Source organism: Trachemys scripta, chromosome 8, assembly GCF_013100865.1.
Source record: "Trachemys scripta elegans isolate TJP31775 chromosome 8, CAS_Tse_1.0, whole genome shotgun sequence".
NCBI lineage: Eukaryota > Metazoa > Chordata > Testudines > Emydidae > Trachemys > Trachemys scripta.
In genome coordinates this window covers 105174072-105194913 of record NC_048305.1, presented here as the reverse complement: position 1 = coordinate 105194913, position 20842 = coordinate 105174072, and the positions used below count along the sequence as shown (strand labels likewise).

Sequence of the window (20842 nt, the reverse complement as noted above, 5' to 3'; positions counted from 1 at the left end):
GCTTCTCGGCACATAGGGAGAATATGGCAGCTGTGCCATTCCTTAAGGGTAATAGCCATCTTTGGCCAGCGAGCTCTACATGCCTGCATGGAGGATCAATGCTTTCCTAACAGCGCTTGCCTTGCATAGTCCTTGTACTCAGATGAACACAAGGGCTGCAGAAGGCTCCTTGAGTACTTCTCAACTTGTCCTGCTCTTGCATCGAGGCACATCTAGTTCTTCTTCGAGTGCTTGCTCATATCCATTCCATTAGGTGTGCGCGCGCCGCGTGCACGATCGTCGGAAGATTTTTACCCTAGCAACACCGGCGGGTCGGCTGTGGAGCCCCCTAGAGTGGCGCCTTCATGGCGCTGAATATATACCCCAGCCGACCCGGCGCCCCCTCAGTTCCTTCTTACCGCCCCTGACGGTCGTTGGAACTGTGGAGCGCGGCGTAGCTGTTCTCCACTCTCCCTAGCTTACTTGATCATTCAGAGTTATAGTTATAGTTGTAGTTCTAGTGTTTATAGTTAAATAGTTTTTAAAGTTGTTATAGTTGTATTGTAGTTCAGGGGGTTAAGGGGGTCGTCTCCCCCTTTCTCCCCCGGCCGCGGGCCCGGGCTCATGCCCAACGCTCCCGGCTTCAAGCAGTGCGCCTCCTGCGCTAAGCCTATGCCAACGAGCGACCCTCATGACTCCTGTTTGAAGTGCCTGGGAGAGTCCCACCAAACAGACAAATGCAAGATCTGTAAGGCCTTCAAACCAAGAACCAAGAAGGAGCGGGACTTTCGGCTCAGGCAACTCCTAATCCGAGGCCGGCGGTGATACAGTGTCTCCCGTCGACTCCAGAGACCTTCGCGGCGGCGAGAGACTTGATAGCTCTCACGGAGCCGGCACCGCCTCAACCACCGGCACCGACTGCACCGTTGACTCGCCCGGTACAGTCAAGAGGGAAACCTGCCTTGATGCGCCCTCCATCACAAGGGCTGGAACCTCGGCGCCGATCCAGGTCCCGAAGCAGGTCCCCACGCCGCTCGCAGTCCCGGCACCGAACGTCTCGGCACCGGTCGTACTCGCGGTCAAGATCTTCTTCGCGGCACCGCTCTACGTCTCGGCACCGATATGATCGTCGGCACCGGTCAACGTCGAGACGTAGTTCTCGGCACCGCCACGCTCGACGCTCGACGCCGAGGGGCCGATCCCGGCACCGGGCATACTCTAGGTCCTCGTCGAGGTCCAGATCCGATTCCCGGCACCGACGAGGTCATCGGCACCGGTCGCGGTCCCGGCACCGATCGCCGGCACCGCACAGAGATAGATCATCTCTGGACCGGCACCGTGCGGCACCGCAGACCACGGGGATCATTCCATCTTTCACGGCACCGCCATGGCCGTCAAGATCAGCGTCTCGATCCTCAGAGGACCTGTCGAGATCGGCATACCCCCCTCAGGGGCAGGCCGAGGAACGAGACTTGGGCCATTGGCAGGAGAGGGCAGAGGACCACCCTCATGGACCATCTCACTGGTCGTTTTGGACCCCGTGGGCGTACCACCAGGAGCAAGGGGCTTCGTTACCATCGACCTCTCGCTCGGGTCACTCGGTCAGAAGGGCCCCAGAATCCACCATCTCTCGGCCTCCGCCTGGAGGCGTAGAGGCTTCTGTGTCCACACCACCCGACACCGTGGACCCAAGTGCCGGTGATGCTCCGACCCAAGACCAGGGGGACCGGGACCCCCCCTTGGATCCACTACCACCAGAGGCGTCCTCCTCCTCCTCTCCGGATGAGGCAGTGGCGGGCACTTCATGCACGGGTCCCCCTCCGATAGATCTTCGGGCTCACCAGGATCTCCTGCGCAGAATGGCCCGTAACATGGACCTGCAGACGGAGGAGATAGTGGAGGTGCACGACCCGATCGTGAACATCCTTGGATCGGATGCCCCTTCGAGGGTGGCGTTACCCTTGATCCGCACGATCCAAACGAACGCGGATACGATATGGCAGACTCCTGCCTCCATTCCACCCACTGCGAGAGGGGTGGAAAGGAAATACTTTGTCCCATCTAAAGACTATGGGTATTTGTACACACACCCCCAACCGTGCTCACTGGTGGTGGAATCAGTGAATGCACGAGAGCGCCACGGCCAGCAGGCTGCAGCGCCAAAATCAAAAGAGGCTAAGCGGCTTGATCTGTTCGGCCGTAAGGTTTACTCAGCCGGAGGGCTACAACTTAGAGCGGCGAATCAACAAGCGCTACTGAGCCGCTACAATTTCAACTCCTGGAACTCTATGGGGAAGTTTAAGGAGTTGATTCCCCAAGAGTCCAGGGAAGAGTTTGGAGCCATGGTTGAGGAGGGTAAGAAGGTGGCTCGGACCTCCTTACAGGCCTCCCTGGACATAGCGGACTCGGCCGCAAGGACCCTGGCCACAGGTATCGCTATGCGTAGGACCTCCTGGCTCCAAGTTTCGGGTTTGCCCCCTGAATTACAGCAGACCCTACAGGATTTGCCCTTTGAAGGACAGGGGCTGTTCTCGGAGAAGACGGACTCTCGATTACAGAGCCTCAAAGACTCCAGGACAATCATGCGCTCCTTGGGGATGCATGTTGCGGGTCCCCAGCGCAGACCATTTAGGCCCCAGCCTCAACGGTTTTACCCCCCTCCACCTCGTCAGAGACAGGACCCTGCCAGAAGGCGAGGGCGAGGTGGTAGGAGAAGATGGGCTGGCCCTCAACCTGGTCAAAACCAAGGGCCACCAAGACCACCTTCAGGTCCGAGACAGAACTTTTGAAGGTGCGGTCGAGGACGACGCCCCAGTCATCCCCCAGGATCCAGCTCCCTCCTTTCGGGATCGCCTCTCCCACTTCCACCGTGCTTGGTCCCTTATAACTTCGGACCGTTGGGTCCTCCGCACGGTGGAGAGGGGATACGCTATCCAGTTTTCTTCTATCCCCCCCTCCCACCCCCCTTCCCCGTCCCTCTTCAGGGACCCTTCTCACGAGCAACTTCTTATGCAGGAGGTTTCTACGCTCCTGGCCATGGGGGCTATAGAGGAGGTTCCGATAGAGTTAAGGGGCAGGGGATTTTATTCCCGTTACTTCCTGATCCCCAAGTCCAAAGGAGGTCTGCGGCCCATCTTGGACTTGCGCGGACTCAACAAATTCGTAGTAAAGTTGAAGTTCCGCATGGTCTCTTTGGGGGCCATCATCCCTTCCCTCGATCCTGGAGACTGGTTCGCCGCCCTCGACATGAAAGACGCATACTTTCATATCTCAATTTACCCACCTCACAGACGTTTCCTGCGATTCGTGGTAAACACGGTGCACTACCAATTTACAGTACTTCCCTTCGGCCTATCCTCGGCCCCAAGGGTGTTCACGAAATGTATGGCGGTCGTGGCAGCGTACCTTCGTCGGCAAGGGATACAGGTGTTCCCGTACCTAGACGACTGGCTGGTGCGCGGTCGCACCAAGGAGCAAGTTCAAGCTTACGTCCACAAAATAGTGCACACATTCAGCGAGTTGGGCATCCTACTCAACAAGGACAAATCCACTCTAGAACCTACCCAGAGAATAGAATTCATCGGCGCAGTTCTAGACTCCAGTCGTGCACAAGCCATCCTGCCAGACAATCGCTTTGGCACCATCACGAACCTCATTCAAGGGCTCAAGGCCTTCCCAACTACCACGGTGAGGTCGTGCCTCACCCTGCTGGGTCACATGGCTTCCTGCACGTACGTAACCAGGCATGCCAGACTTCGACTTCGCCCGCTTCAAACTTGGGTGTCATCAATATACCGTCCACATCGGGACAGCCTGAACATGGTGGTCACGGTCCCGAACTCGATCCTGGCCTCCCTCACCTGGTGGCTAGATCACAATGTGGTCTGCGAGGGGATGCCATTTCACGCCCCACAACCCTCCCTGCACCTGGTCACAGACGCGTCATCTCTGGGGTGGGGCGCCCATCTCAACAAACACCATACCCAGGGCCTGTGGACTGCATCCCAGTTAGCCCTACACATCAATGTTCGGGAACTGATGGCGGTACGCCTGGCGTGCCAGGCATTCCTCAGTCTCCTACGTGGCCGCTGTGTGTTAGTTCTCATCGACAACACCACGGCCATGTTCTACATCAACAAACAAGGAGGAGCACGTTCGTCAATTCTATGCCAAGAGGCCATTCGCCTGTGGGACTTCTGCATCGCCCACTCAATCCATCTCACGGCATCGTTCCTCCCTGGAGTCCAGAACACTCTAGCGGACCGGCTCAGCAGGTCCTTCCAAACGCACGAGTGGTCTATCCGTCCGGACATCATACATTCCATCTTCCAGAGGTGGGGGTTTCCCCAGATAGACCTGTTTGCATCTCGAGACAACAGGAAGTGCCACGTGTTCTGCTCCCTACAAGGTCGAGCTCCGGGCTCCCTCTCGGACGCCTTTCTGCTTCCCTGGAAAGACCACCTGTTTTATGCCTTCCCTCCGTTTCCTCTGGTCCACAAGGTACTGCTCAAACTGCGCAGAGACCAGGCACGGGTAATTCTGATCGCTCCTGCGTGGCCGAGACAACATTGGTACACCACACTGTTGGAGCTCTCGGTTCAGACACCGATCCCGCTTCCGTTGGATCCGGATCTCATCTCTCAGGACCACGGCCGGTTGCGTCACCCCGACCTCCAATCACTCCACCTCACGGCGTGGCTGCTCCATGGTTCACCCAGGCAGAGCAGCAATGCTCGCACTCTGTGCAACAGATTCTACTGAGCAGTAGGAAGCCCTCAACACGGACCACGGACCTGGCCAAATGGAAGCGGTTCTCCTGTTGGTGCGAACAACGAGCCACATCCCCGTTGCAGGCACCCATTCCCCTCATTTTGGACTATCTCCTCTCCCTAAAACAACAGGGGTTGGCGATTTCCTCAATTAGAGTTCACCTGGCCGCTATATCGGCCTTTCACCCAGGGGAACTCGCGTCCTCGGTATTCTCTAACCCGATGGTCGTTAGATTCCTCAAGGGCTTAGACCGGACGTACCCTCAACATCGTCAGCCCGTCCCGACGTGGGACCTCAACCTGGTTCTCTCCAAGCTCACAGGTCCTCCATTCGAACCACTAGCCACCTGTTCACTTTTGTACCTATCCTGGAAGACAGCCTTCCTCGTAGCCATCACCTCAGCAAGGCGCGTTTCTGAACTCAGGGCGCTTACATCCGAGCCCCCTTATACAGTTTTCCATAAGGATAAAGTGCAGCTTCGTCCACATCCTGCCTTTCTCCCTAAGGTGGTTTCTCCTTTTCATATCAACCAGGACATATTTCTCCCGGTCTTTTATCCCAAACCACATGCCACTCGCCAGGACCAACGTTTGCATTCCCTGGACGTACGAAGGGCCCTGGCCTTCTATATTGACCGCACAAAGCACTTTAGAAAGACGACGCAACTCTTCGTTGCAGTGGCCGACCGAATGAAAGGCTCACCGGTCTCCTCACAACACCTATCCTCCTGGATTACGTCTTGCATCCGGACTTGCTATGACCTGGCAGGTGTCTCAGCACCACACCTCACCGCTCACTCCACGAGGGCCCAAGCCTCCTCGACTGCTTTCCTGGCACATGTTCCGATACAGGACATTTGTAGAGCGGCGGTTTGGTCATCAGTCCACACGTTTACAGCTCACTATGCACTAGTGCAGCAGTCCAGGGACGATGCTGCCTTCGGATCAGCGGTTTTGCACACAGCATTGTCTCACTCCGACCCCACCACCTAAGTTGGGCTTGGAAGTCACCTAATGGAATGGATATGAGCAAGCACTCGAAGAAGAAAAGACGGTTACTCACCGTTGTAACTGTTGTTCTTCGAGATGTGTTGCTCATATCCATTCCAAACCCGCCCCCCGTCCCCGCTGTCGGAGTAGCCGGCAAGAAGGAACTGAGGGGGCGCCGGGTCGGCTGGGGTATATATTCAGCGCCATGAAGGCGCCACTCTAGGGGGCTCCACAGCCGACCCGCCGGTGTTGCTAGGGTAAAAATCTTCCGACGATCGTGCACGCGGCGCGCGCACACCTAATGGAATGGATATGAGCAACACATCTCGAAGAACAACAGTTACAACGGTGAGTAACCGTCTTTTCTTTTAAAAAAAAAAAATGCTCATTATGGATCTACAATAGCTTTTCCTTCAAAATAAACCAGACCTTCCCTTCCCATTGGTTATGCTGCTTTAATCTGTATTTGTTTGTGATTACAGGTGAAGGAGGCAGTGAAGTATGCTCTCGGTGCAGGTTATCGTCACGTTGACTGTGCTACAGTTTACAGCAATGAAGCAGAGATAGGTGAAGCCTTCCAGGAGAGCGTCGGGCCAGATAAGGTGAAAAAGGATCAGTGAATGTAAACTGGATTGTAAATTGCAGCTGTACCCTGAAAAGGGACTCTGTAAAAATGGCATTGCAAAATTCTGCATATTAATGTATCCTAGTTATTTCTAGGTTAAATAAAATTTTCTCTCCCAGATCTATGCTGGTTCTTCAGGCCAGACTTTAGTAAAATCTTTTCTCACTACAACAGATGATTGCTCAGAATGCAAACCGGGAACCTGGAGAGTAAGAAGGAGCCTTTTTTGCTCTGCAGTTGCTTTTCAGGGACCTCCTTTAAGGTGTCCCAATTTGGGCACCCAAAAATAAACATGCCCAAAATCACTAGTTACTCTTGAAAATCTTGGTCATACTTTTTAAAAAGTCACTTGAGCTCGTCAGCCTAGACGCAACACAACATGGGGGAATCTATGTGTGAGGCCTGGTCTACACTAAACAGATAGGTCAATCCAGCTACATCAGTCAGTGGTGTGAAAAATCCACACCACTGAGCAACGTAGTGTAAGCTGACCACCTAAACCCCTGCTGTAGACCGTGCTAGATCGAGTCGATCTAGCTACTGTCTCTCAGGGAGGTATATTACCTACGCCAATGGGAGAACCCCTCCCATTTCAAGTGTAGACAAGCCCTGAGTCCAGGGGTGAAAATAAGTTAAAGGACTTACTGGTACGCCGGAGTCCTGAGCAGGGGCGTGGCCTCAACCGGAATAGATGGTGCCTTTAAACCACCCCCCGGAGCCAGGGCCGGCTCGAGGCACCAGCTGAGCAAGCTGGTGCTTGGGGTGGCAGATTGTTGGAGGCGGCATTCTGCCCAATCCTAGGGCGGCACAGACGCTTTTTTGTTTGTTTGTTTTTTGTTGTTGTTCCGCTCCGGCCGCCCTGTAGGGGGCGGCGGCGCGGAGAACCAGGGCAGTCCTCTTCCTTCCCTCCCCGCCGACCGGAGCAGAGCCCTCACGGCAGGAGACGGCGCAGCGGGAGGGGCCGCATGGCAGTGCCCCTGCTGTAGCCCTGGCCGCCCCCTTCTCCCTCTCTCCTGCCCACTCCCTCCCCTCCCCCCCCACCCCCTGCCCTCAGCCGGTCCCTGGGCTCAGGGGCGATTTGAAGGGCTCTGACCACCACTACCGCAGCGGAGCTCTGGGCCCTTTAAATTGCTGACTGAGCCCTGTCGCCGCTACCCCGGGGCTCTGGCAGCCTGGCTCGGGTGGTGATTGATTTAAAGGGCCTGGGGCTCCGGCGGTGGGGAGCCCCTGGCCCTTTAACTCCCCGCCCGAGCCCGGCTGCCGGAGTCCCGGGGTTGCGGCGGCAGGGCTCCTGTGGGGATTTAAAGGGCCAGGGGCTCCGGCCGCTGCGGGGAGCCCCGAGCCCTTTAAAGTGCTGCCGGAGCCCCGGGGAGCGGCTGCAAGGGCCTGGGCTCCCAGCAGCAGCAGGAGCCCCAGAACCTTTAAATCATTGCTGGAGCCCTGGCCCCGCTACCCGGGGCTCCAGCAGCAGGGCTCCCAAGGCGATTTAAAGGGCTCCAGCTGCTGTGGGGAGCCCTGGGCCCTTTAAATCACCAGCCTGGGGAAGATGGTCTGGTCCGGCACCATACCGGACCGGCTTACTTTCACCTCTGCCTGAGTCTTAAACTCAGTACCTCACTACTGGAGCCAAGAGGAGCTGGGGAGGGCCTATTAAAAATGTGTGCTCAGCCTGTATGGAGGAAGGAGCTCCTCCATGCTTTTTTTTGGGCAACCTCTCTGAAGCATTGATGTAAGTGGTTTTCAGTCCACTTCAGCTGTCCTCTCCAACTTTTCTCCCCCAGCTTGCACCATCCCTCCTGGTGCAAGATAGGCAGGAATAACCAATACAGGGAAGGATAGGACCTTCTACTAGCCAGACAGAATCCAGTGATACTTTTTAAAATGCCAGAGTGGTTTATAAATATTTGTTTTAGATTTTCTCTGAACACTATAGGTCAAGCACAAAAATAACAGTGAAATCGATATGGAAAAAACAAACTAAGAAAATTATAGGTATTGCTCCTATGTATCCTTTTCCTATTCAGAGAGTCTGCTGAAATCCTGGTTCCGTTGAAGTCAGTGGCAAAACTTCCACTGACTTCAATGAGGCCAGGATTTCACCCTTTGTATACAGTATGTAACATACACATTTTCTATTTATTTATAAACATCAGGCTGCTTAACCTCATATGCTGGGCTTTAAGCAACTGGGCAAAGTACTTGAAACACATTTCTTGCACTTGCCAAAAGTCCAAGTAGGAAGATTTATGGGGTTATTTTTATTTTTGTTGTTGTTTCCATGAGTAGCACTCTTGGAAAATAATATGTCATGAGTTCAGCAAGTTACAGAAGCTAGTTGGGTCTTTCTCATGGGCATAAAACAGAAATATAAATAAATAACAATTTACATTTGCGTAAATGGAATAGTCTCTCTGCTTTGGCCATGTGTAGTTCAGTAACGGGTAATCAGATCAATTTGCGTGTGGGAATAATTTTTGTTGAAATTGGTTTAGAGGACAGTATTTAGATTAGTGATGGGAGAACTTAGAGACATTTTTGTGGTTTTGCAAAACTTCCATTAAGTTTCAAAAAGTATCTGGAGATAGGAGGGGAGGCTCTGAGATATTTTAGAACTTTACTTTTCAATATAAAAACCTATTTCTCTTTCCATTCTGCATCCCAGGCATTTCTAAAAAATCTCATTCATAGGTTCTAAATTACTCCCTTCTTTATTTTAATTACACTCTGGTGTTTGTTTGCCTTAGGAGTTGGCTAAGGAGTCACTGGCCATTCCTCTTCTGACTAGTGCCTTTGACTGTATTCAGATACGCCTTTGATGTGAACCTGTGCCAATATGTTTTTTTTCCCCTCTGTCTCTAAAAGCCTGTTAAGAGGGAGGAGCTATTTGTGACATCGAAACTATGGAATACCAAGCACCACCCAGAAGATGTGGAGCCAGCTTTAAAGAAATCTCTGAAAGATCTGAAACTGGATTACCTGGATCTGTATCTCATGCACTGGCCACATGCCTTCGAGTGAGTTCGGCATGGGAGGAGACCAGGAAGTATAAAAGTAGTGCAGACCATCTGTTTATAAATGGAGGCTAGTTACTGTGCAGCTGTAAATTTCTTGCCACAGATATTGCCTGCAAGGTATTTCCTGACATTGTTAATACGGTGAGCTTGAAATGTCTAGTCTGGGCCCCGACTGCTGTCCCTCCAAATGTGTATATGCATTTTGCATAAGGACAGATAGACAAAGAATGTTTCCAGTTCATCCCAGTTCTTTGCATTTGAAATGAGTTTTAGCATTAGTAAAATCTGGAAACCGTCTACAAGGAAGATGGATATCTCCTCCTGATGATTGTTCTCATTAGTTTGCAATTATAAAAGCTATAAATAATGGATTTAAACTTGAAATTAAGTCTTATCTGATTTTTAAACTGCACTAAATTTTTATTAATAATGAGAGCAATTAGGGAGCAGAAGCAGTTTTCAGAGAGGCAGTGGAATCCTCATGATTACTAGATACGTACTGTCACAGTTCCCGAGATAACTGCACCTCTGACCCCTGCATTGCCTCTAGGAGGGCACTCCCACTTAGGTCTCAGGCCTCACCTTTTTCGGGACGACTCCTAGACAGGGGATTTGCAATTCCCTGTGATCACCTTAGCAGATCTGACTGCAGTTCAGCACCAGCAGTCCTGTTCTTTCAGGGGCAGTGCCAGGGTTAACCAGTGATCAGCCAGCCTTCAGAAAGCAAAGTAGTATTTATTCAGAACAAAAGCATTACAGAGAAAACATGTTAAAAACAGTAAATGCAGGTTTTGGTTTACCAGACAGATCTTCCACATGGAGATCATGATAGGAACAAAGTACTTCAAAGTCTACCCACAGGGCCTGTCCCTTTTGGTCACAGTGTCATGTCAGTTCTTGGATTGAGTGAGAGTGACACCTCCCACCCCACCATTCCCCCCGCCCCCAGTGTCAGGCTGGTAACTTTATACAGTCACAATTCTTTGTTAGCTGTTCTTAACCAGCTCAAACTAGTATATGAAATTTGCAGGGGGTGGTGAGGGCAGGGGACTTCTGCCCCAGGAGATAATTAATACAAATTCCTAGACACTGTCTAGGAATTTGTATTAATTATCTCCCAGTGATTGTAGTTATTGCAAGAAATTCCTGTAACTCCCCTATGGAGCTAAACAAATTCTTGGCCCATACAGATTACATATAATATTTATAAAGTTGATCTAGTAGCCTTTGAATATTCCATGTGTCCATATATCTGTCACACCTCCCAAATCACAGCACTAGGTGGCCTTGGGATCTGAGTGAGGGTACGTCTATACTTACCTCCGAGTTCGGCGGTAAGCAATCGATCTTCTGGGATCGATTTATCGCATCTTGACTAGGCACGATAAATCGATCCTGGAAGTGCTTGCCATCGACATCGGTACTCCTGCTCTGTGAGAGGAGTACGCGGAGTCGACGGGGGAGCCTGCCTGCCGCGTGTGGACCCGCGGTCAGTACCTTGTAGTTCGAACTAAGATACTTAGACTTCAGCTACGTTATTCACACAGCTGAAGTTGCATATCTTAGTTCGAACTGGGGGGTTAGTGTGGACCAGCCCTGAGTTAGCTAGAAGTGTCTTAACTAGGTGTAACAGGATTAATGAAACACATCCCTGCTGGTATAGTTACATTGACTTAAATGGAGCTATGTCAGTTTACACCAGCTGAGAATCTGACGTGTCATGAAGGAAAAATCTTCCCAAAGGTAAGATCTGTTAGTGTGGAATAGTCTCCCAGGGGAATGGTGAAGTCCCATCAGGCTTAAGCTTGGGCTTGAGTCATTTAATACTGGACTGGGTAAAACGCTTAAGTATACACTGTAGGGGCCAATCCTATAGCTGTAGAAGGATGGACTAAATGTGACCTGCTATTACTTAAGTGTGAGCCTCTGTCAGATCAATTACACAGGAGATCCTCTCAACAGGCCAGCTCTCTATCAGATTCAGAGGAACTCAAATTCTTGGCTCCTGGGAGTGCCCAAAGAGGCATTTCCATTTTTTAGAAGTGTCATGTGACCCGAACTGGACAACGAGTAGCACATTGTGAGTGATACAAGAAAAGACTGTTCAGCACTAAGTATATCCCTTTAGGTAACTTAGTGAGGCAATGCATTAAAGGTTCTAGTCTCTGAATGATCAGATGTAAAACAAATGTATGGGGAAGTTGAGCTGAAGGGTTGTACTTAAATGGGAACTGATACTTTCAGTTAGAACCACAGTGTCCATGGGTCTTGAGGACGAATCCTCTCACCCCAATACACAAAAAGCTAGAAGTGAAACCATGTTTCTGGAGCATTTCTGTTGACATGTGATGCTGTTTTCCCCCTACAGCATCTCATAAGACTGTATTCTAAATTATATTTGGTGCTCAGTCTACCCACTCACTGAGCAAGAACCCTCCCACTCAGTCTGATGCCCCTGATCCCTCACTCCCAACTCCTGCCATTTTCGCAATACCAACATTTTCCTTTCAACTGGGGGAGTATAGGAAATGTGTGTCTCCAAAGACTGAGGCAGCAGTGCAGCTAGTCAGAGATGCTCCTTAAATAGCTTGGTCAGGCCCCCTCCCATCTTGCGTTCCGCAGAATCCAGTTTTATACCTCCCACAATGCACTGTTGTGCCACCAGGCCAGCCGGATTTGGTGTGTGTTATATGTATTGCTATGGCTAATTGGAAACACTCCTAACCCAGGAGCAGGAAGGTGTGATTTATTTATTTTTTAAGACTTATTCCCACTGGGAGCTGAGCTCATATCCACTGCTGACATTGCAGTACAGTGCCAGGGAAAGGGAATATTGGACTATTCCAAGCGCCCTCTTCTGGATGAATGTAAAACCAAAGTCCCTTCGGTAGCAGGCTGGCTCCAGATGGAAGTTTAAAATTCCTGTAGGAATCTTCAAAAACTATGAAGGGATTATCTTTGTCCTGGCAAACGTTCTCTTTTTTCAATCCAATATTTTCTAAGGTCAGAGTCTGTGGATGAACTGTTGCTTGAGTGTATAATGACGGCCATGTTCTCATATAGTCACTGCATTATAGGTAGATAGCTTTGAGTACTCTACAGTAAGTTACCTTGACTAAGAAAGACGCCGTATACCAACCAGTTTTCCATATGGTAAATAAGCATATTGGAATCTAAAGGAGATGTAGGCTTATCTCACACAGTGCCTTGTAAAGCATGTATTGGACTTTTACAAGTATTTTAAAGAATATTTCTTTTACTGGACATTTACTGTAATAAAAATCTCCATGCACTGTGTTTATACTGTGTTTTTGCAATGTTGTAGACGAGGAGATACTCTTTTCCCAAAGAACCCTGATGGCATGATGCGTTTTGACTACATTGACTACAAGGAAACTTGGAAGGCTATGGAGAAGCTGGTGGAGAAAGGTCTGGTGAAGGCCATTGGACTGTCCAACTTCAACAGCCGTCAGATTGATGACATCCTCAGCATGGCTGCTATCAAACCAGCTGTTCTACAGGTGAGACACGGGCAGGCAAGTGGGAACGGACCTCTGTGTGAAAGGGCAAAGTCTGTGCAGGAAAGGTACATTAGTGTCTACTCTTCTTTATGCAGATCCTATCCATATGAGGAGTGAGCTCACATGACCACTATTTGTTGAGCACAAATAATGTGCATTGTGATGTATGACCATAGAAGCAGAGTTAGCCCTGCACTGGAGCAGGCACCAGCGCAGGGACAGGCCTGGGCTACCACCCTATTTATGTGTTTGCGTGAATGGGTTTCACCCTGCGTGCAGACTAGTGCAGCTCTGAGGGCTGCCCTCACTTGTGTAGTCCCCATGAAGCTTTGCAGGAGTGCGGAATACTTGGAGTGCAAGAATGCCGTGACCATGCCCCCTGTCTGCCCCTTTCCTTCCTCAGAATGACCCCAGTAACCAACACTCCTGCAGAGATGGCACAGATTAGTGCCAGACACAGGAATCCCTTGTGCTGGGGCAATTCCCTGGGGGATGGGTTTATGGCTGTCCTGCAACCCTTTATGCCAGCCTTGCCAAATAAAGTTAATAGAAGAAAAGTTTGCCTTCAAGGATTTCTTGGTCTAATTTGTACTGCTTCAGCTGAAGCGCTTCCATTAATCACAGCTGAAGTGGTAAGGACCATGGAGAAAGGCCCTTCCTCAGGTAGGAAAGTTCCAGAACATTTAGGTCTTTTTAGGCCAGAATGAACACCTTTAAACTCAGCCTGGAAGCCAATAAGCAGCCAGGGCAGAACGTGAACACTGGTGTCAAGTATTCATGATGAGAAACTCCACTAAGCATGCAGGCTGTTGCATTCCACGCCAGCATTACTCTGAGTGGGGTTATGGTAAAGTGCATTGCAGTAGCTTAATCTTGCAGTGACAAAGGCACGGATTGTAGCACCAAGAGCCTCATCTGGGGAGAGGGGGGGAAAGTCACAGCGCCCTAGAGAGACCTAGATTTCAAACCAGCCATCGTGGCCATTGCGGTTATGTTCATTTAACAGCAGCTGGGGAACCAGCAATTTTCTGATTGTGATCACTCTGTAACAAATAGCCATCACCTTCACAATTCAAGGGGTAGATACAATCCTGCAGGATTGTATCTAAGAGATGGGAATGAAGCCATGGAATGGCAATCTTACCTACTCCTGGTAGGGTGTGTGGGCAAGTCAACATTGCCTCAGAATCAATGCTACTGAAGGCACCTGATCTAAAAAAAAAAGGGAAAATTATTCTAAAAATCTGTTTACAACACTGACCCAACATGGATTAAGCTGACCAGCTGCATTCCATTATTCTGAGTGCTGTGTAAACAGGCTTGCTCAGTAAATGCATTTTAGGGCATGATGGGAGTTCTTAGTGGATCGAGTAGTTTCTCAGGCTAAGGCAAGAAGTTTGCCATTCAGCTAAAAAAAGTATTTCCAATTGGTCAAATCCTCTGTTACATGTTGTACCAGGATACAGGTTGTGGGGACGCTGAGTCCGTCTGAATTCAAGTTCACATCTTGCACAGAGAATTCTAGTATCTTCATACAAGGTAGGTGAGGGTAACTTGTAGAAATCCCCGCCCGCAGCTACCTCCCCTTAGTTAGCTATGCAGCCTAATTCCTTTGCCAAGGTGACTTCTCATTCCTGCTAGTAGTAAACTATTATATCATGGGAATCCCAACAACCAAAACAGACTTCAGTCCTCTTTTTGTTCTGTTGTTGTGCACATAGACTCCTGTTTTGTTGTTGGCTCTTTTAATTGAGGTTTGCTCACTGTGTGTTGCTTTAACAGGTGGAGTGTCATCCCTACCTTGCTCAGAATGAGCTAATAGCTCATTGTAATAAGCGAGGGCTGGTAGTGACGGCCTACAGTCCCCTGGGCTCTCCTGATCGAATGTGGAAGCACCCCGATGAACCAGTACTTCTAGAAGAATCTGGGATCAAAAAACTGGCAGAAAAATATGGCAAATCACCTGCTCAAATCCTCCTCAGGTACTGAACAGTCTGAGAAAGGGTGGTGTTCAGCACTGGCCCTATTGATGCAAGTGGCACATAGTTAAAGGGGTTCTGACGGAGACAGTATTTTTATTGTCAATAGAATATTATAGCCATGAAGAGCCCTAAAACATAATTTCCTACTAGTTCATCTCTCTTCCACTTGGAAAACCATTATTTTCTCCTCTATTTCTGCTGCAGCACAAGCCAGCCTAGGGTTTTGATTCTATACAGTGCTGAGAAGTTTGTAAGAGTCATGGTAGTTGTCAATGGGAGGCAAGAGGCCTCAGCAACATCTAGGACAGAAGTGGGCAAACTATGGCCCGTGGGACGCTCCTGCCTGGCCTCTGAGCTCCTTTGTCATACCCATCTTCAGTCACAACAGCACAAATGTGGAGTTGGAGTTGGTTAGTCAGCTAGTAGAAGGTGGATGAGAGGAACAATGATATTCTGCTCAAGGGACTAGAGAGAACAGGAGTCTCTTCCTGGTTTACCTTATGCAAGTTAGTGGGGCCAAAATTTTCTAAACGGTTTTGCAGTCCAGCTTGAGACATCTTGAGCTTGTTTCAGTTTTTTCAAAACTGATCAGCTGCAGCCCTCAATGAAGTAGTCTAGTGACCATTCTGTCCTGCTCAAGATTGGTGTTGGCCGGTTCTAAGGTAAACCCATGTCCAGCTCACCTCACGTCCATCAAGTGCCCAGAAAGGGGTTCAAGGTGCAGGGAGTAAATATATGTAAAATGCATACACCACCAAGTGAAAGAGGGAACTGTTTGCTTGGAACAGATGTTTCTGTTTTGTTTTTTTGTTTTGTTCTTTTCCCCCCTTTGGGTTGCATGTGTAGAAATTGAGGTTTTTCTTCCTTCCCTGTGTAATAGGTGGCAAGTGCAGCGTAAAGTGGTTACCATTCCCAAGAGCGTCACTCCGGCCCGCATTCTGCAAAATCTCCAGGTAAGAGCTCTTTCCCAAAAAGGAGCACTTTTAATAGCAAGGCAAATACTTAAGAAATGTCTTTCCTTAGGGGGAAAAAATATGTTAGTCACTGCACAACACAAAAAACAAGGTGCTCATCCCAAGACTCATTACCAACTCTCCAGTTACATACAGGTGTGTACACGCAGACGGGCGGAAAGAATTTTTGGAAAAGAAACTCATTTAAATTTCGAGTGACAGAAGGGTTCGATTACCCACTCCTTGTTTTTAAATGAAAATCCCTTGTCTTTCTTACCTTAGCACTGGAGTTTGCCCTTATGTTAGATAAGTAAACAGTAATTTGTCTTAAAATGGTATTGGCAAAACAGTTTTTGGAAAGAACTGCCACTCTTTTTTTATTATTCCCATTCAATGACTGGGGTGTCTGCGGTCAGCTGCTGTTCTAATTATACTCTTTAGCAGGAATAGGATTAGTGATGGTAGAATTTTAAAGAAACTCCTGCCTGAGCTACAGTTGAGCCAATTCACTTCACTTTAGAAGTCACTGGAAACCAGAGTTTTAAAGTTACTTTGAGGTAAGTCTGTCTGGGTCAGATCTTGAGATCTTTACTCAGCCCTTACGCAGGCAAAATTTCTTGGGAGTTTGGCTGGATAAGATTAAAAGCTTGGGCGTAATTCTGCAACTCTTACTTGTATTAAGCCAAATTCTGCCATCCGTTACAGTGGTATAAATCTTGAGTAATACCATTGAGTTTAACGTCATGACGCTGATGTAGACACAGAGTAACCGAGAACAGAATTTGGCCCATTGATTAGCGCTTATTCACAGAAACAGTCCCACTGATTTCTATAGGACAGCGCCTGTGACAGAGGGCTATTCAGTGTGAGCAAGAGCTGTAGTATCAGGCCCTGAGTAAAGACCTCCAGATTTAGCCAGCCCTGTATCTCATTTTTTGTCAAATTGCTTCAACCCCTGTTAATGAACAAATGTAAAAAAGACAGGACCAATCCTGACTCGGTTCTTAGTCTGAGTTTTGCTTGAGTACAAACTAAGTAGAAACTTCAGGATTTGGCCTGTTTAGAGAGATTTTCCCTTAATCTCTAATTTTCAGTGCTTCCCGGTGGAAAATGAAATCTCTGCATCAGGAGGCTGTCAAGACTACAGCTTCCAGTATGATAGTTAATTCTTTTGTAATACTGTTTCAAACACCCTGTTTAATCATTTACCCCTTTTAAATTTAAATACAGTTATTAGAATTTCTAATATTACACTGAGTTTTTCCTTTAAAGTCCAGACAAAAGCATTCTGTAGTTACATTTTAAATTATTCTGGTCTATTGTTCCTTTGTGTGTGCGTGTGTGTGTATATTGGTACTGTTGCAGGGCCCCAGGTCGATGCTTCTGGATGTTACTATTTCATTCTGTGTGTTGGTATACTGAGGCATGCAGGTGCAAGCCTCCCTTATCTTCAAGCCACCCCCCTCGTTTGTCGGGTCTCTGAAGGAGCTCAGATCAGAGGGAGTTGGGCTGTAATTTTTACAAAGGGAACAAGACAGGATGGCAAGGTTCGGGGGCTATGGAGACTGGCAACCACAGTCCAAGAATAAACCTGTAATTTGTTTTGTTGTAGGTGTTTGACTTTAATCTCACAGGAGAAGAGATGGATCACATTGGAAGCCTGAATAAAAACTGGCGATACATTGTGCCAATGGTTACTGTAAGTTTCTCTGGCTGTGTCCTGGGGAGAAAGAGTGTGTGTGTGTGTGTGTGTGTGTGTTTTGTCTCTGTGCTCTTCCTTTCATCATCCCCTGCCAGAGCTATCAGTGGACAAAACGTTGCATCTTATTAGGGTAATGAAGCTGGAGATAAAAGCGAGGTGAGGGAATTGTAGATGAGGCACGTGAGGTACTGGACGGCTAGCGTAGTGGCAATGTTGATCTATTAAAGCACCTTTAGCTTGTCTCAGTCTGCTCGAAGCCCAGGCACAGCCCGCTGGCTTGAAAAGTGCGGAAGGGCCAAAAGGAAGAGGATGCTGCTCTCTACAACTAATGCCCAGAGAGGGATGATTGAAGAAATGCTCCCTGCTTCCCGGCCCTCCCTTCTTCTCACCGTTCCCTCCTTGTCCCCTGTTGCTGACACCAGTGATTCTCCTTTGCTCTCCATCTCTAACCCTTTTACTGCCCCTTTGACTGGATTGCCTCCTGTCTTCTGACCTTCTCTCATTCCTCCTGAGCCTCTCTTCTCTCAAAATACAAGGACTTACCTACCAGCTTGCCTGGACAGATTGCTGTTTGTGGGTGCATATGCAGGGTTTGCAGGCACACCTGTTGCTGACAGAGGTCCTTTCTAGTGTTGATATTCATGCTGCTAACAGAGCTGTTGACTAATCAATCACAAAATATGCTAAGAATATGTACCTGGTAGCTGGAATAATTCAGGTGCCTTTGTTGTATGGAAGAAACTATCAGCATCATGGTGATTCACTAAGCAGATAATGAGACAAAAGAGGGTAGTTCAAAGTGTTAGCTCATCCAGCTAGGAAGAGGCTAAATGCTGTGCAGCTGGGCTTCAAAGATGCGAAATGAAACAGGAAAAAATGAGATGGGAAGTATTTTAAATAGGAATCTATTGCCACGTCAGAGTGGGACCCTCCGTCCACCTTTTTTTATGGTTTTAAGAAGTGTTTCATGATCTCCAAATACCATTTATTTAAAAATAAACTACCTTTTAAAATCTCATGTATCTAATCTATACTATCTAGGTTTTTTAGCATGGCATCTGAGTACTTAAAAATCACACTCAATAGGACATGCATTTTTCTTGCTTTACCACATTTATTAGCATGAAACCACAGCGACTAATAGGATATATGGTTTAAGGACAAGATTACAAAAAAAATCTAAAGTTCGATTCTTAAATCCATATGTAGGTGGCTAAATAAGTGGTCTGATTCAATCCCCCCCCAATTCTCGTCCCCCCCCAAAAAAGGTTGTATCAGCACCTGTTGCGGGGGGAAGGAGGGTGTGTGTAGTCATAACTGGATACCAGTGTCAAGTCAATACTTCCCTAAAAAAATCAATGACAAAAGTACACATTTAGGCAGAGCTGTAATGACCACAAAGCAGGAAGGCATGATTGACCGCTCTCTAGTGTGCATGGTGATCTATTTTATTGAATAAGTAGCTATTGTTGGTTTGGTGCATATTTGATTTTTATTTCAAGGTTTCTGTGGAAAGGGCATTTGGTAACTAACACTCTTTAACCCCCCTCTAAATACCAATACAAGGCAGATGCTCCCCTGCAAAAAACCCTTGAGATCCAGAAACTGGGTAGCGAATATTTCCACCAGTTGTTTTTTGTTCAGCCAGATAGTTGTACAGTACAAAGAAATAGAATGGAACGGAACGCAGCTCATAAGGCGAGATGTGCACTGCTAACAAGCATACTTACCTGCAAGAAGTGCTGTCTTACACAGAGCAGCTTTGAGAAATGGGGGAGCACGGAGGAAAGGAAAGAGAGGAGTGGAGAATGTGAATTTCTGGAAGGTGTGGAAGAGTTGTTGACTTTCATGTCTAAGGAGGATCACTTTTGAGATAGTTTAAAAAAAAAAAAAAAAAAAAAAAAGAAAGCAAGCACAAAGATCCCAAGATTGCTTTGTCCATGGAGAGTTTGGAGGATCTGACTCAGCAATTGGTCAAACTTTTATGTATTTATAATACACTTTTCTATCTGAAGATTAATCACGTGTAAAATTCTTAACATGTTTCCATGCGCTGATTAGTCCTCTGCTTTTTAATCACTGTTTCCGGTGCCCCCTAGTGGCCTGGGTGAAGAACAAAATGTACCACACACTGTAAATAATTCATTGGGGATCCAAGCTGTTGGTTTCAAAAGAGTAGGTGGAAAATTTACTAGTAGATATGTTTAAAAATCCCGGAGATGTTTTTTCATGTAGCGATCCTAATCTATCTCTCTCTAACATCAGCAGTGTATGACTGGTAGTCAGCTTCACAGAAGGAAGCGTTAGCTGACTGGCAGGAGCTTGGCACCTTGAAAAGTGCATCTCCTCCATATGGAAGCTTTTTGGTGCCATGCTTAAGTGCCACCCCCTCAAAAGTCTATATTCAATTAGAGGACATGGGTGAAATCCTGCTCCCAATGAAGCCAAATAGGAGTTTTGCCAAGACTTCAGTGGAACCAGGATTTCCAACTATATGTTTAGTGGCTAGGAGTCCGGACTATCATTATCATTAACCAACCCTGCCACTGCCTCATCATGTGACTTTGAGCAAGTTACTTAACTTCTCTGCCTCAATGTATTCATCTGTCAAACTGTCATAACCACACTTTTCTCTATGGTATCTCACAGGAGTGTTGAGAGTTAGACCAATGATTCATAATTTAAGTGCTTAGCAAAGTACACACATTGTAGCAATTATTAGATAAATGTTGCAAATAAGGAGCCCTAATTGTTCTTAATCCAATTCCTCAAGCCCTAGCCACTGAAAGTTGTATTTGTTGCAGGCTACAGAGAATTCTCTTGGAAAAAGATTTTCTAGTAATACTATGCCTCGGGGAGAAGGGGGAGCAGTGATTGTTAAAGATATCCTTGCTAAGGACTGGGATGTAAAAGAAACTAGATTCTGCATGGTTCAGTTTTTAATTTCAAGCAAGAACTGGATTTTCATCTTTCTGACTCGGATTGTCTTTTTATTTCACAGGTGAATGGAAAACTAGTAGCAAGAGATGCTGGACACCCCCTTTATCCTTTCAATGTCCCCTATTAACTACAGTAAACTGGGTGTTAGAATAGGACTCCGTGCACTCGTTCCCAAAGTAAAAAGAACAGGAGTACTTGTGGCCCCTTAGACTCTCATATAAATTTGTTAGTCTCTAAGGGGCCACAAGTACTCCTGTTCTTTTTTGTGGATACAGACTAACACGGCTGCTACTCTGAAACCTGTTCCTAACGTAGTTGTTGCCATTGTTTATCAAAAATCTTTCCAAATAAAATCTGATGTTCTAAA

At 47.9% G+C, this 20842-nt stretch overlaps 1 protein-coding gene across 2 annotated transcripts in view; it reads left to right on the top strand.

The window, feature by feature from the left end:
• The window catches only part of AKR1A1 (aldo-keto reductase family 1 member A1), a 36567-nt gene extending 15725 nt beyond the window's left edge, over positions 1-20842 (top strand). For both annotated transcript variants that reach the window (XM_034779508.1, XM_034779506.1), the window contains exons 3-9: positions 6221-6340; positions 9226-9377; positions 12703-12898; positions 14681-14880; positions 15761-15833; positions 17446-17532; positions 20537-20842. In XM_034779508.1, the coding sequence (XP_034635399.1) occupies positions 6221-6340; positions 9226-9377; positions 12703-12898; positions 14681-14880; positions 15761-15833; positions 17446-17532; positions 20537-20602 (894 nt within the window). In that variant the 3' untranslated portion in view covers positions 20603-20842. The remainder of the gene's footprint in view (positions 1-6220; positions 6341-9225; positions 9378-12702; positions 12899-14680; positions 14881-15760; positions 15834-17445; positions 17533-20536) is intronic.